Source organism: Salmo trutta, chromosome 27 (genome assembly GCF_901001165.1).
Source record: "Salmo trutta chromosome 27, fSalTru1.1, whole genome shotgun sequence".
Taxonomy (NCBI): domain Eukaryota; kingdom Metazoa; phylum Chordata; class Actinopteri; order Salmoniformes; family Salmonidae; genus Salmo; species Salmo trutta.
Genome location: NC_042983.1, coordinates 35,805,382 through 35,822,494, shown reverse-complemented (window position 1 = coordinate 35,822,494; position 17,113 = coordinate 35,805,382). Strand labels below are relative to the sequence as shown.

Genomic DNA, 17,113 nt, shown 5'->3' with positions numbered 1-17,113 from the left:
ATCCCCGTCAGAAGCCACATGATGAAAGTGCATTAGATTTATTAGAAATTAGTGTAGCATGTTGCACCAAGCCAACACTATGGCTACAGTTTTATTACATTAATGTAGGTTACATTGGATTTTAGGTCACTTGGAGAAAAAAAAACAATGCCTTATCTGGGAGCACAAATGAAATTTTAGTGAAAAGATGTAGCACAGTAGACAGGTTCTGCTAGCCTTTTCTTCATTGCCCTGGAATACAGCAAGCATCCCCAGTTGACACTATAGTATATTGTTCATGTACAGTTTCACACCTACTGCATAGCCCAGTGTTCTGCATCAGTAATTTATTGGCCCCGTCATCTGACTGACATTCAGAATTCCACATAAGCGCTTTGTTCAATAAACGTCGCTATACATTTCATCAGCGTCAAAGTACAAATCATGATCGCAGCCCCAGGTAACACATTAGTTGAAATAGCATTAAAATCACTGGACAAATGATCATTTTAACTCACATTTAGGTTATTTCACCACATATGATGCAGTGAAATTAGTGCAACAATAGAGGCGCAATTTTATCTTAGACACCTGCAATTTGAAAAACCAAAGAAAAGAACATTGTGCTGATTTATTGGCATATTGGAAAACTCAGTGGATGGTGTTATAACAATGACGTGAGTTCTGCCATCTTTATGCACATTGGCAATTAATGCTGCTACCTCAGGTGAAACAAACAAGTTAGATGATTGGTTCTCCTGTGGCTCAACCTCACAGTTTAGCATAGTCTTTGAGGATCACCTCCAGCTTCTGGCTCAGCATGATGTTCCCTCGCACTTTCAGCTTGCCTGCAAAGAACGCCTGGAGGAACAAGTACAAGTCTCAGGTCACTTTGAGAAAAATATATGCTCTTACAATCCAATATTAATGTTCATAAGCTAAGGGCTTCCTGGAGCGACACTGAACAAACATAAAATGCAACAATTTAAAAAGATTTACAGTTAAGGAAATAAACTAATTTAAGCCCTAATCTATGGATTTCACATGACTGGGAATACAGATATGCATCGGTTGGTCAGATTGTTGTTGGTAGGGTTGGATCAGAACCAGTCAGTATCCGGTGTGATACCATTTGCCTCATGCAGCGCGACATCTCCTTCGCATAGTTGCTCAGGTTGTTGATGTGTGGCCTGAGGAATGTTGTCTCCTCCTTCATTGGCATGTGTGAAGTTGATGGCTATTGGCGGGAACAGGAACACGCTGTCGTACACGTCGATCCAGAGCATTCCAAACAGGCTCAACGGTGACATGTCTGGTGAGTATGCAGGTCATGGAAGAACTGGGACATTTTCAGCTTCCTCACCCTGGTTAGGACGACGAACACGCAGCTGAACTTCCCAGAGACAGTTTGTGCAGTAACTCTTCAGTTGTGCAAACCCACATTTATCAGCTGTCCAGGTGGCACGTCTCGGAACATCCCTCAGCTGAAGAAGCCAGATGTGGAAGTCCAGGGTTGGCGTGGTTTACACATGGTCTGCAGTTATGACATACTGCCAAATTCTCTAAAAATGACATTGAGGTGGCTTATGGTAGAGAAATGAACATTCAATTCTCTTGCAACAGCTCTGCTGGACATTCCTGTAGTCAGCATGCTAATGGCACACTCCCTCAAGACATCTGTGGCATTGTGTTGTGTGAAAAAAAACTACATTTTAGAGTGGCCTTTTATTTTCATGATCAGCTGCTTGATATGCCACACCTGGCAGGTGGATGGATTATCTTGGCAAAGGAGACATGCTCACTAACAGGGATGTCAACAAATTTGTGCACACAATTTGAGAAAAGCTTCTTTGTGCATATGAAAAATGTCTGGGATATTTTATTTCAGCACATGAAACCAACACTTCACATGTTGCGTTTATATTTTTGTTCTGTATAAAAATCAGGGATGGGCAACTTTGATTGGGAGCCACAAAAAAAATCTGAACTCATGATGGGCTGCAGTGGCTCACAGGTCTGCATACCCACACAGGCAGTAAAGGGCAATCCTAGCCTTTTGGGGGCCCTAAGTGAAATTTTGTTGAGAAACTGCTGATGCACAACACATTTCAAAACTGCACCTTGTGTATTCTACCTCAACATTAAGTTGAGACCCCCCAACATTTTATTTTACAGAAATTGATCCACGGGCCTACAAAAAGGAGGGCCACCAGTTGTCCATCCCTGATCAAAAGTCACAAAACAATGAAAGGTGAAATGTAGCTCATTCCTGCCAAGAAAACCCACTCTTACTGGGATGTACTTAGTTTAAAAAATAAATAAAACAAGCTTGAAGTGTGAATGTGCTACACATTGGCAGTTCTCTCTGCTGAGTCATCTTGCAGCTTTCTACAGTGTCTCACAGATGTTGCCAGGCATGTAGGATTGGGGAGATGTTTGTACCTTCTGAGGGTTGAGTTTTCCCTGCACTACTTCCATGAAGTCATCATCAGATACAGTGATGGTCACGTCGGTTTTGCCACTGTACGGGCCCTTGTGTAAGGCGCCAGCTCCAGTTTTCAAATCAATGGCTGGGGGAGAGCATAATGAAATTATGATTGAGGCATTAGCACTATGGGCCAGTTTCTCAGATCCAGATTAAGTTTAGTAGTAGACTAAAGTGCACAATGGTAATTCTCCATCGAGAATCATTTTTAGTCCAGGACTTGGCTTAATCAGGGCCCGGGAAGCCGCATAGGTTCAACATGACTGCATTGATTGACAGAAGGGCTTGGAAAGCAACAAGGGTTCACTTACTCCACTGGGCTGCAGTGTTTCCCCCCTTGGTGATCTCCCAGCCAAACACTGCATTGACCTTCTTCACCATCTCAGCCCCTAGGTCTTTAATGCGACGGCCGATCTCAGCAAACACCAGCTCACTCTTGAGTCCCCCTGCCTAGAAGGGTTCAAAACAGGAAAAACTAGTCAGAGGTAATTTCCACCTTTGTGTTTTTGCGTCACACATGAAGTCTGACTGATGTACCTCAGGAAGAATTTGTGGGGAGCCATCTGCAGCAGCATGCAAGTCCACATAGGCACCTGACAAAACCACAGCACCGCTCTCTTTGACCTGAGGAATAAGACATAACCCAATCAATTTAACATGGATATTCTGTATCGCATGGAAAGAGGTTACTGGACTTAATTTGGGTAATTCTTTCAATCTTAATGGATCACTATTAACCTCTAGCACAACCATGATAAAACTGCTTACTTTGCATTGAATGTGAATTCGGTTTCCTTCTTTCCACATCTCAGTCTGTAGGGACTGGCCTGGTAGCACTGGCTTTACAAAGCGAACCTGAACGATACGGTAGGGACCAGGAAAAAAATGGTTGTTTAAAAACAGCTGATTGCATTTTCAATTCTAGACATTTAGCAGACTCTCTTATCCAGAGTGACTTACAGTTAGAGCACCCATCTTAAGGTAGCTAGGTGAGACAACCACATCTCACAGTCATAAGTCAAACCTTCCTCGATAAAGCAGCTATCAGCAAAGTCAGTGATAGTCAAGAGACAAGTGTAAGAAAAGGTAAGTGCAACGATAGGGTGTTCTTATTTTTCCAAAAAGATATAGGGAACTGTTAACATAGAATGGGCTTGGAACCTCTAACCCTGGCAATTTGACCGGTAAACTCATGGGTGCACTCACAATGGCTGCCTGGTTTCCATGGTAATGTAGAAAGTTAACTGATGTCACTCATGCAATTTAATCTATATTTTTGTAATGTCAGCTGAGCTGACTCAAATCACAGCACAGATTGATGGGTACACTCGCAACGGCCGCCAGTCCCCCCATTATGCCATCATTGATTTGGATGGGAACGGCCGTTCTATTCAGTCTATGACGTTACTGCCAAGATCGTGCTTCACCTTGATGGACTTGAATCTGGAGGCATCGTTGTTGGCATACTGCTTCAGCACATGCCTAGCCGCAAACCCAAAGGAGCACAGGCCATGCAGAATAGGGGATTTGAATCCTGAAAAATGGAGAGAAGTGGTCTTTATGATTCAACACAATATCCTGCATAACACTGTGCAGTGTTTTATTCATATAGAAGACTCAAAGCCTGGTGCCAGATCTGTTGGTGCAATCATGTCAACTCCTTGGCACTCTTCTTTTGGCATGACAAGGAGTTGACACGATTGCCAAAACAGATCTGGTACCAGGTCAGAAGACTCACCTCCCATTGCTGCAAAGCTGGGGTCTATGTGGAGGGGGTTCCAGTCCCCACTCAGACGATACAAGGCAGCCTGAAAGCATAGGATCAATGTGATACAATGCAGCCTGAAAGCATGGGATCAATGTCAAGTCCCTCCTTTCAGAAATATCCTGAGAGTCGGGCTCCTGTTGAGCCATTATGGCTACGTATTTGATGCTTCAACTTTGGAAAAGAATCCTAGCAGTTTGGGCACTAGTAGTAAAAAAATCAGTGTATACATTAGATGAGAAACAAACCTGGTCCCTTGTTGTGGTGTCAGTCATCACAGCATCAGGAGCTCTATTTGGATGCGCCACTGTGCTCTGAAAGAATGAGATTAAGTTACGTTGAAAGAAAAATAGTAGGTGTCATTTTGTTGTAGAAAAAAAATAATGGTACTACTTCTGAAAAGCTTGAAAGCATTGGTGGTGTTAACACACTCCTTGTTACCATGGCTTTATCAGATGTTCTCTTTCCTCCAAAGCCACCAGCCCCCACGATGAACAGAGAGTACTGGTTGTAACACACCAGCTCTTTACCACTGTACGTGTGGACTGTGGAGAAAGACAATGTTGTTATCTTCCAAATGGTCCTCTGTAGCTCAGTTGGTACAGTGTGGTGCTTGCAATGCCACGACAGTGGACTTCAAATGTGTGCACATGATTAAGTCGCTTTGGATAAAAGTGCCTGCTAAATAGCTTTTTTTTGTTGTTTTTTTATATTCCACAGGAGAAAATAAAATATTATTTTATGTTTCTCTGAAATAATCTTTAGACTGCATGTGTTCAATTTCCTTCCTTCAATATCAGGTCCATAACTAATTCTTAAAGTTCCTCTGCTATTTCTTCGCTCATCTCATGCAACCCTGTGGAACGTCACTTACATACCCTTTACACTACCACACTAATTCTCAGGGACAAGGAAGCGTAACAAAACTAACCATCCAGGAGAATGACTGCGCCAGATCCTTTGTCTAACACATCTGCGATTCTAGCCTGAGACGTCAGTGTTCCTGCAAATGCAGACAAATTATTTTAACAGGCTTTTGTAAGCAGAAAATGTTGTTCTCAGAGATACTTAGAATCTGTAATGGGCACACATACCGGAGGTGGGTAATAGTTTGAAAAGCTCCAGATACTGCTCTCCGTGCAACAACTGAGAGAGAGTGACAATATCAGAATGAACAAAGGTGAGTAAATTGGTTATGGTTACAATAGCGGTTTCAGTCTTTGCTCCAAGCAAAATAAAATGTATTATTTACCCACTAAATGAAATGTGTGAGAACAGCAACAGTTGCTTGCCATTTCTGTATGGGATGAGTTCTGAGTTTACTGCATCTATTTTCTATATAATGCATATAAACTGTCAATTCTACTGTACTTGCAGAAATAAAGATGATTGGGATTGTTTCCTGGAGCTTTTACCCTGGTGAAGTCAAAATTGAGTCCAGGCACGGAACCTAGCCCTCCGTCCATCATGGCCGCCTGGGAGGGGATGACCCCAAAGGTGGGCAGACAGCTAAAGTCCTCGTGGCCCTCGTACAGGAACTTGAGGTGGTGGTCATCCTTGGTGGACATGCCCACTCCCAGGGCATACAGGATGCACTGAGTGTGGGAGTAGCTGAAGGTCGACTCCGGAAGCTTCTGTCCCACCGCCTCCAGCTGAAGGGGAAGCACAGTGACAATCAGCACAGTACGAAGTGGACACAAGCCATGTCGTTACTATGCATGCCTTTAGATAGAACCAGGCCCCGTAGGTCAGCTAGGGATACACTGACATCAGCCTGCCAGGGACTGTATGACTTGGAGCCATGGCCCCTTGGTGTCAAAGACACTCCAAACAGACATCTTTGAAGACATGGCACACAGAGCATCATTATGGGACCATCTGTCACCAACAGGCATGATGTCACTTCAATCCAGCCTAGTACTGTTGACCTCTCCACTCACAGGACTGATCCCAGATGCAGCAGTGGCCATAGCGCTGGTGGGGTTGGGGGCAAGTCCCTCATCAGTCTCCACTCTTGACAGCACCTCCACCAATGTGGCCAAGGACTCTAAAAAATATATAAATAAAAAAACAGGAAAAGAGGAGATTCATTAGTCACTCAATAAGGATTTTGTGGAACAAAGACGGCCACAAGTCCTCTAATAAGGTACAAATGAGGAGCACTACAAAGTCATGGTAATGAGGCACTCCTCTGGAGGCTGCCACCCCCATGCTGCTGCTGCACATCCAAGGGCAAGCCGAGGGAGGAGAGAATAATGATGAACACTTGCCATGTTCTCTTCTGTGTCTGACCCAAAGGCGCTCCGCTCGATACTGTGCTCTTTATTCAAAGACGAGGGGGAAATAGCGGCGGTGGAATTGACATTGTGTCATAGCAGCACAAGCCAATGAGTTTGTTCACTGGGTTACTAGCTTGTCCCCCCCCCCTTCTCTTAGAGGTTTGATCCCTGGTGAGCCACTCGGTTTACACTGCAGACCTTGTCCCATGAAATTGGTTGTTATTACAACACCAAAAGAGTTCCAGCATTTACTGCAGGTGGACTATTATTTGAATGTTTCACTGACCTAGTCAGTAACTTTCTGCATTTTATATTATTGTTAAAAAATGTTTTATAAAAAAGTTTAAATTCAATACATCTGTGTATAAGTCAATGAATAATATCTGTAACGTATCTGGCAGAGGCAAAATATGCCAGCATAGGTGTTCAGTCTAAGGGCTGCTCGACTTGGTTACCATTGATGTTGGCAGGTTTGGTGGCGTTGGTGAAGTCACAGATGTTGTCCCACTGGTCTCGTACAGTCTCAGGAAACATGCCCTGGTTCTTGTTCCTCACAATGCAGCCCTGTGAACGCTCCCAGCGCACTACACAAACACATTGATGGAAAATATTGTACAACGGTGAAAATACTCCCAAATGACAATAATAAATTCAACTCACATTTTCCAATCCAGCCAGCACCAACCTTAACAGGGAGAGAACATGAACAGAGTAATCAGTAAGGATTGGGAGTAAGCCGATACAGTTTAAGGCATAAGTGAACATTTCATACAGTTCTCTAACAAACCTCGAACAGGCCTCCATTTTCCTGACACTGGTCATGAGACAGCCACAGAACTAGAGGCGCCACGTATTCTGCTTTCAAGGACTCCAACAGATCTATGACAAAAAAAGCTAAATGTTAAGTTGCTAATAACATGAAAAGGTTTGCACATTGTGGGGATATACCAGCTCTTTGCTGGTATATACACAACTATATTTTTGGAAACTTCATAAACCATAGGACAGGGGTGTCGAACTCATTCCACAGAGGGCCGAGTGTCCTCAGATTTCTGTTTTATCTTTTCTCAATGAAGACCTAGACAACCAGGTGAGGGGAGTTCCTTACTAAGTAGTGACCTTAATTCAGCAATCAAGTACAAGGGAGGAGTGAAAACCAGAGACACACTGCCCTCTGTGGAATGAGTTTACCACCCATGTCCAACAGTTTAAGATACTTTTTTTTTTCAATACCAGCAAAGGGGGCAGTATCACACGACTTTCATATGGGATATAAAAAGGGCATCACGTGGCAGACACCAGAGAAAATAAAATAAAATAAAAACAGATGTCAGCCAAGCAGAGGCCACCAAAGCAATCTACGACACCTCATTAAAATGCCCAACCCATAAATAAACATCATTTGTCAGAAGGCATGATTAATCTCAGTGTTCACTCAGTTTGTGAGTGCACTAGTTTGACAATAGCAGGTAACTTTAGTAATACATTTACATGTCAATATTACATGATGCAAAATTCAAAAGGCACTCGCACATCTGAGCAATCTTATTGCAGGTGCATAGCAACAGTTGAAACAGGATGAAGGAAAAAGGAAACCGCACACTGCTCTTGATAGTATCACTGATATTTAAATGCATATTGTTATGTTTGGTAGCACTTACTTATTTTCCTTTGCCTCCAACCCCTTTCCATGCGTGGAACGGATGTGGGTGGGGCTAGGTCTACATAGAAGTGCTGTTTTCAGAAAATTCACAAAAGCTCTGACGAAGGCCGTTAGGCCGATACGTAAGCTTATTAAATATCAGTGATACTGTCAAGAGCAGTGTGCGGTTTCCTTTTTCCTTCATAATATTACATGATGCAACAGTGCTTGACTTAGGCAGATCACTGGAGCAGAGTACCGGCACCTCAAATGTTTTCTACTGCTCGAGTTCCTGTATTAAACTGGGTGGTTTGAGCCCTGAATGCTGATTGACTGAAAGCCATGGTATATCAGGCCGTATACCACAGGTATGTCAAAAATATGTATTTTTACTGCTCTAATTACGTTGGTACCCAGTTTGTAATAGCAATAAGGCACCTCTGGGATTTGTGGTATATTGCCAATATACCATGGCTATGGGCTGTATCCAGGCACACCATGTTCAGTCGCGCATAAGAACAGCCCATAGCCGTGGTATATCGGCCATATACCACAACCCCTCAGGCCTTATTGCTTTAATAGAATATTAGCTCAAAAGTATGTAGAGCTCCTGCATCTAAATGTAAACAATACAGGCACCCATCAGTACATGTCAAGCACTGGTAACTCAATCGCAATATTACACAACAGATCAACTCAAATCATTGAGTCTTAATAAGATGACCCAGTAATGTGTGCTGCTCAGCCTGTTTAGAGCAGTTTCTCAGCAGCTCCTCTGACCTGGGGGCATAACAGTCTCTGTGAGGCGCGAGCCTGCGGTCGGTGCGATGGTGTTGCAGTGGATGTTGTACTTTTGGCCCTCGATGGCTAGGGTGTTGGCCAATCCCAGCAGACCCAGCTTCGCCGCGCTGTAGTTCGCCTGCCCAAAATTGCCGTAGATGCCAGCAGCCGATGAAGTCATGATGATCCTGGGCACAGACAGGGCACCGTGGCACGTTGAGTCAACACTGTGCACTGAATTAGACTGAAGCGCCAAGGCTGTTTCAGGCACGCGGCAATAACAATAGTTAAGAAACCCATACGCTTCACTGCCTGTCAAAAGCTAGCAGCCACCTAAAAACTATTCTAGAACATTTGAAGACTGTTTTCTCATGTATTCTTGGTGCCGATGCTGCAAATCAAGGGGTATCATAAGGATGATTTCTCTACATTCATTTAAGACAGGGTCCACCTGTGCGCAAACCTATAACAGCTCTATACTCCGCACCGGCCATTACCTAACTGAAACAGCTCTATACTCCGCACCGGCCATTACCTAACTGAAACAGCTCTATACTCCGCACCGGCCATTACCTAACTGAAACAGCTCTATACTCCGCACCGGCCATTACCTAACTGAAACAGCTCTAGACTCCGCACCGACCATTACCTAACTGTTCGGAGTGTGCTCAGTATGAGAGCTGGATTGATTGGATGTGCAAAAGGATTTCTGAATCCCTAGGCACTGCTTATGAGCTGAAATTATTGAATGGGTCAGGGGGTTCTCAAACTTTTTGGGCACGGGGACCCCTTTTATAATGGCGAAGTCATCAGGGACCCCCCTCATAATCAGAACAACTTGAGTGAGATAGAAATAGCACGCAGGGAGTTATATTAGGACTATGGCAGTGCATGTCCTGAAAAACCAAGTCCCGAGCAGGAACATTTTAAAGACCCATTTCTTGGCATGGGTTGCAAATTTTGCCATTTTCAAGCAAATTTCCTGCAATTCTACACAATTTGTAATAGGGAATTTTGTTGTATGGAGTTGGGGGGGGGATACCAATATCCCTGTGAGCCTCCCAGGCCCATGTAGGCCAGGGTTAAGAACAGAAATGGCAAAATAGATGAAATGTAAATATACACTGCTCAAAAAAATAAAGGGAACACTTAAATAACACAATGTAACTCCAAGTCAATCACACTTCTGTGAAATCAAACTGTCCACTTAGGAAGCAACACTGACAATAAATTTCACATGCTGTTGTGCAAATGGAATAGACAACAGGTGGAAATTATAGGCAATTAGCAAGACACCCCCAATAAAGGAGTGGTTCTGCAGGTGGGGACCACAGACCACTTCTCAGTTCCTATGCTTCCTGGCTGATGTTTTGGTCACTTTTGAATGCTGGCGGTGCTTTCACTCTAGTGGTAGCATGAGACGGAGTCTACAACCCACACAAGTGGCTCAGGTAGTGCAACTCATCCAGGATGGCACATCAGTGCGAGCTGTGGCAAGAAGGTTTGCTGTGTCTGTCAACGTAGTGTCCAGAGCATGGAGGCGCTACCAGGAGACAGGCCAGTACATCAGGAGACGTGGATGAGGCCGTAGGAGGGCAACAACCCAGCAGCAGGACCGCTACCTCCGCCTTTGTGCAAGGAGGAGCAGGAGAAGCACTGTCAGAGCCCTGCAAAATGACCTCCAGCAGGCCACAAATGTGCATGTGTCTGCTCAAACGGTCAGAAACAGACTCCATGAGGGTGGTATGAGGGCCCGACGTCCACAGGTGGGGGTTGTGCTTACAGCCCAACACCGTGCAGGACGTTTGGCATTTGCCAGAGAACACCAAGATTGGCAAATTCGCCACTGGCGCCCTGTGCTCTTCACAGATGAAAGCAGGTTCACACTGAGCACATGTGACAGACGTAACAGAGTCTGGAGACGCCGTGGAGAACGTTCTGCTGCCTGCAACATCCTCCAGCATGACCGGTTTGGCGGTGGGTCAGTCATGGTGTGGGGTGGCATTTCTTTGGGGGGGCCGCACAGCCCTCCATGTGCTCGCCAGAGGTAGCCTGACTGCCATTAGGTACAGAGATGAGATCCTCAGACCCCTTGTGAGACCATATGCTGGTGCGGTTGGCCCTGGGTTCCTCCTAATGCAAGACAATGCTAGACCTCATGTGGCTGGAGTGTGTCAGCAGTTCCTGCAAGAGGAAGGCATTGATGCTATGGACTGGCCCGCCCGTTCCCCAGACCTGAATCCAATTGAGCACATCTGGGACATCATGTCTTGCTCCATCCACCAACGCCACGTTGCACCACAGACTGTCCAGGAGTTGGCGGATGCTTTAGTCCAGGTCTGGGAGGAGATCCCTCAGGAGACCATCCGCCACCTCATCAGGAGCATGCCCAGGCGTTGTAGGGAGGTCATACAGGCACATGGAGGCCACACACACTACTGAGCCTCATTTTGACTTGTTTTAAGGACATTACATCAAAGTTGGATCAGCCTGTAGTGTGGTTTCCACTTTAATTTTGAGTGTGACTCCAAATCCAGACCTCCATGGGTTGATTATTTTTGTGTGATTTTGTTGTCAGCACATTCAACTATGTAAAGAAAAAAGTATTTAATAAGATTATTTCTTTCATTCAGATCTAGGATGTGTTGTTCAAGTGTTCCCTTTATTTTTTTGAGCAGTATATTTTAAAAATAATAATGTGGGGGGGATCTAGCCCAAACCCCCTGAAGTACCTCCACGGACCCCACTTTAAGAACCCCTGGAATAGATGACAGCAAAGCGGTGGTGAGAATTCCATCCAGGCTATCAGAAGGCAATTACCATGTTGCTTATTCCTATCCAATCCACACTGATCTACAGGACTGCAGAGCCTGTTCTAGGGTACGATTTGGGATTCAGCAGAACAGTCATCTCAACTTCCTTTTACATAGGCAACATGGTGCTGGGTCTGACCCTTGACATCACCTCCCAAACTTCTGGTTCTTCATGTGGTTCCATGCAGCTCTAGTGACCATGAAGGACCCTCTCAGGTGGACTCTATGGATGAGGTCTGAAATACAAGCAAATGTATTTATAAAGCCATTTTTATGTCAGCCGTTGTCACAAAGTGCTGTACAGAAACCCAGCCTAAAACCACAAACAGCAAGCAATGCAGATGTAGAAGCACAGTGGCTAGGAAAAACTCTAGAAAGGCCAGAACCTAGGAAGAAACCTAGAGAGGAACCAGGCTCGAATGTTGCATTACAATAACTGTGTAGAGGTTATCCTGTCCTTGCAAATTACTACTCAGACTTTATTCGTCATTAATTTCTCTACGCTGAAGTCCTTGGAATTAAAGCTCTTCTCCAGCCTGATAGACATTTACTATTCATTCCATATGACTGTTTAATATGCAATATTCTCCTTCTGTGATGATTGACAGAATTAATGTGTACTCAGAAATAAACTCCTTACCCCAATCCAAATCACTCGTTCTGCCAAAGGAACGATCCCGAAGTATCCTTGAAATCAATAAAACAGGGTGTTGTTCACTTTGACCTCTATTCTATACATTGAGTAAAATGGAATAGTTTTCCATGTCACATATCCATCTGAAACACTACAGTTTATTTAGCAAAAAGTGCTCATCAAATCTGATTAAAGAGATTTAGATAAATCACATTCTTACCCAGCATTATTAACAACAATATCTGGAAAAGAAAAGCAACAGGTCTGTTTAAATCAAAATTCTCATCACCAAATCATGTACTGTAAGATGCCAAAACAAACCATTTGCACATCAACATGTAATTATGTGCTCAATCAAGCCTGAACATACAATGCATTCGGAAAGTATTCAGACCCCTCGACTTTTGTTACAGCCTTATTCAGACCTCCCCCCCAAAATGACAAAGTGAACAGGTTAAATGTTTGCAAATTTATATAACATAACTGAAATACCTTATTTACATAAGTATTCAGACCCTTTGCTATGAGGCTTGAAATTGAGCTCAGGTGCATCCTGTTACCAGTCATCATCCTTGAGATGTTTCTACAACTTGATTGGAGTCCACCTGTGGTAAATTCAATTGATTGGACACGATTTGCTAAGGCACACATATCTATCCATCTATCCATCTATCCATATAAAGATCACACTGTTGACAGTGCATGTCAGAGCAAAAACCAAGGAATGAGGTGGTAGAATTCTCCGTAGAGCTCAGACAGGATTTTGTGGAGGCACAGATCTGAGGAAGGGTACCAAAACATTTCTGCAGCATTGAAGGTCCCCAAGAAATCAGTTCTCCAGCAATGTTAAATGGAAGAAGTTTGGAACCACCAAGACTCTTTCTAGAGCTAGCAGCCTGGCCAAACTGAGCAATCAGAGAAGAGCCTTGGTCACCTCCCTGACCAAGAACCCGACGGTCACTGACAGAGCTCTCGAGTTTCTCTGTGGAGATGGGAGAACCTTCCAGATGGACAACCATCTCTGCAGCACTCCACCAATCAGGCCTTTATGGTAGAGTGGCCAGACGGAAGCCACATGACAGTCTGCTTGAAGTTTGCCAAAAAGCACCTAAAAGACTCTCAGAACATGAGAAACAAGATTCTCTGGCCTAATAACCAAAACTCTTTGGCCTGAATGCCAAGCATCACATCTGGAGGAGACTTGGCACCATCCCTAGGGTGAAGCATGCTGGTGGCAGCATCATGCTATGGGGATGTTTTTCCAGTTGCAGGGACTGGGAGACTGGTCAGGCTCGAGGGAAAGAAACAGAGAAAAGTACAGAGATCCTTTATGAAAATCTGCTCTAGAGCGCTCAGAACCTCAGGCTGGGGCAAAGGTTCACCTTCCAACAGGGCAAACCTAAGCACACAGTCAAGACAACACAGGAGTGGCATCTGGACAAGTCTCTGAATGTCCTTGAGTGGCCCAGCCAGAGCCCGGACTTGAACATCTCTGGAGAGACCTGAAAATAGCTGTGCAGCAACACTCCCCATCCAACCTGGCAGAACTTGAGGGGATCTGCAGAGAAGAACAGCACACCTGTATTTGGGGAGTTTTTCCCCAAACTTGTAGCGAAGACAAAGCTGTAATCGCTGCCAAAGGTGCGTCAACAAAGTACTGAGTAAAGGGTCTGAATACTTATGTATAAAATTTCAAACACGTTTTTGCTTTCTCATTATGGTGCATTGTGTGTAGATTGATGTGGGGGGAAAAAAACAATTATCAATTTTAGAAGGATTTAACATAATAAAATGTAAAAAAAAAAGTCCAAGTGTCTGAATATTTTCCAAACCCACTGTACAATCATGCTTGACTTAACACCATCAGCAATGCTATGTTTAAAATTATTGTTAAATGTGCATAGTGTTATTGGTTTTAAACAAGGAAAACAGTTGTCTAAATACGCACCTATTCGCCCAAAAGCATCCAGGGCAGTCTGGATCAATTTCTCTCCATCTTCTACAGAATCTGTGGTGCAAATATGAGCAGGTTAACAAACATGAGAATAAACCCCCAAAATGCCTAACCAAGGTGTGATGGTGGCAAAGAAACTCTGGGAAGAAAGAGACCAGTCTATGCTCTTCTGGGTGGTCAGGTAAAAAAGGGAACCGTCAAACAGACAAATGTGCATGGCTTCTTTTCACAGCTGATATAATGCTCCTAAACAGTTCTGGATGTCTACAGTCGTAGTTTCATTGAGGGCTCAAAAAAAAAAAAACATAAGGAAGTAAAATTGGGCAATGGAAGGATGGAATTTGAGACTGTATCAAGGCTGTGATTTTGCTCTGTAACCTGCCCACATAGCCTTGAACCTAACTTCAGATTCCAGGGATCTTGACAGGATTTGAAAGGTTGGCCACGCAAGACTCTTGAACCATGTGCAAAAGTTCAAATCGAGTTAGATAACTTGGTCCATCTACCCACCATAGTTAGCCACTGCTTTGCCTCCCTTGGCTTTTATCTCTTCCACGACTTTATCAGCAGCATCGGAGCTCTTCCCTCCCCCTTTAATATCTCCTCCAAGGTCATTAACTGTGTGCAGAGAAAAGATAAACAATTAAACCAAGAACTAAGCATTGAACAGCATATTTTCTGTATAGTTGCCAGCTTATTTAATGTACATCTTAAAAACATACATTCACAATACTTACCAACTACTGAGGCACCCCTCTCACCAAAAGCCAATGCATATTCTCGCCCAAGTCCTATGGAAATAAGCTTAAGTTAATACTTGGTCAAATGAAAAAGTTAAATAAGACTTACGGTTGCAGCAAAGTGTCCAGTACAGTCCATGTTGTCGTCATGCGTGGATGGGCTACTGGGTACTTTGTTGCAAGAATGCCTTCACATTAGGTATCTGGAATGAACTAAATGTACTTTGTCCTGTACGGCCGAGCGATATCCGACTCAAGCATAAAGTGTTGCAACAATGACAGCAGTGGATAACTTGCTACAGTAACTTAGCAAGCTGGCTACTTTCTGACATAGCGCCTAGCCACCAAGCACTGCTGCTGGTTAGGATAGCTAGTTAGTTAGCCACTGTTACTACCAGACAAATAAGAATACCCTTGACCACAATCCCTACAATGGATTCACAACCATGTCAACTACCACTAAAACACAACACCACCTTGCACAACGTAGCTAGTTAACAAGACGAGCATATCCCAATGGAGCTAGCTATGTTAGCAAAGAATAGCAGTCATTTACCTCCACCGGCCCCAGTGACGACAACAACTTTCCCGTCGAAAACCAAACGCACAGACATGATGAAGTACTTCTGGATTTTAACTTTGTGTCCAGATTCAAAACTGTGCTGGTAGTATGCGAAGACAGCAGGGCAACGACTAGCGTGTTAACAGCTATCAGGGTGAACTTTGCCTTACTTCCGCAAGGGGGGCGCTGGGTAATCAAAGGTAACAACAACCAATCACAGAGATCCAAGTACAAACCATTATAAATCCTATATAATTTAACCTGTTAATTACTTCAATGCCCTCTGCTGAAAAGTGCTTACGTCTTGAGCTGAACCTTCTGCTATAATGATCCAGTGCTTATTTGATGCACAAATGAATTCAAATTAGAGGCATCAGATGCAAAAGAAAAAAAAAGAAAAGCTTGTCAAACAAATGTCACAACTCTCCAAACCATTGTGGATGGCAAGGCATTGTCATTGAGTTCTCCAAGCAAACAAAATATATCTTCAGAAGGTTGTAGCCTAATTTAATACCAGGCTCAACATAAGTGATGATGACCCTGCTCTGACTCTGGCCAATAAGACATACAGGTGAGTTAATAGGCTATAGTCTAGGCTATAGTTCGACAATTACATTGAGGAGCACTTTTTAAAGGGCTCCTCAATCATGGGATCTTAGATACATTCTTGACATACAACTAAGACTGCAGCACTACCAGCCAAATCACTTTGTTTGTGTGAGGAAGGATTAAGACAATTTAGTGGGCGTTTGAGTGACTCAACTTGGACTGATACATACTTGCAATTGTATGCCTTCAGCATTTTGCATTATTATGAGAAAATCAATGAAAAGAAGTGGGAGCATTTAAATGTCCTTTCATTTTATTCTCAAATTAAAAAACACAGCTTCACAAAGCCAATATCTCTAGTCTGTTCACATAGCCTACCTTGTCATAGGGCCTATATGAAGTTATTCAAATGAAATCATTGATCACACCTGTCTCTGATCATATATGGCAAAAATAGCCTAGACATGTTTTTGGGTCAAGGTTTGAGGATACAGACCAAACCACAGAAGCTCCCCACCGCTTATTCCAAAATTGAACTAGATGTCCAAGTGGGGCCTAAGTATTATAAATGAGTGCTTACCCTGGGCAAGCAATCCATGCCTTGTGAAGTGTGCAAGACACACACAGGTCAATGATGATGGATGTGATTGCTTAACTTGGACATGAGATCTTCAACAATAAATGACCCTATCCATCTGATGATATTCAGCCTACAGTATTACCGATTAGTATGGTTGGAAATATTCTTTCATTACGTCTTAAAGTTTGTCTATAGGCATAATCACCCAAAAAAAGCAGAAGTCAAAAGCTGTTCTCATATAAACATGCAGGCAATATAAGATGAGTTGTCCAAACAGAAGAAACAAGCCCATTGGAAAATATTCCAGGAACTTGATGAATGTTATGTAATCATGAGTTGGAAAGCCATCTA

The 17,113-nt window shown here is 43.5% G+C and overlaps 1 protein-coding gene across 1 annotated transcript; it reads right to left on the bottom strand.

Annotated features, from left to right (window-relative positions):
• Positions 1–22: 22 nt before the first annotated feature.
• hsd17b4 (hydroxysteroid (17-beta) dehydrogenase 4) lies at positions 23–15,812 on the bottom strand. The gene is made up of 24 exons (XM_029717918.1): positions 15,628–15,812; positions 15,069–15,122; positions 14,842–14,949; positions 14,326–14,385; positions 12,598–12,619; positions 12,384–12,430; positions 11,895–11,979; positions 8,931–9,118; positions 7,296–7,387; positions 7,169–7,193; positions 6,964–7,092; positions 6,170–6,276; positions 5,645–5,881; positions 5,324–5,375; positions 5,161–5,232; positions 4,671–4,774; positions 4,478–4,543; positions 4,203–4,272; positions 3,892–3,998; positions 3,233–3,319; positions 3,002–3,088; positions 2,776–2,914; positions 2,422–2,549; positions 23–840 (listed from the first exon to the last, which is right to left on the bottom strand). The coding sequence occupies exons 1-24, from the start codon at positions 15,683–15,685 to the stop codon at positions 751–753; spliced, it is 2,214 nt and encodes a 737-aa protein (XP_029573778.1). The 5' UTR covers positions 15,686–15,812; the 3' UTR covers positions 23–750.
• Between the last annotated feature and the right edge of the window lie 1,301 nt (positions 15,813–17,113).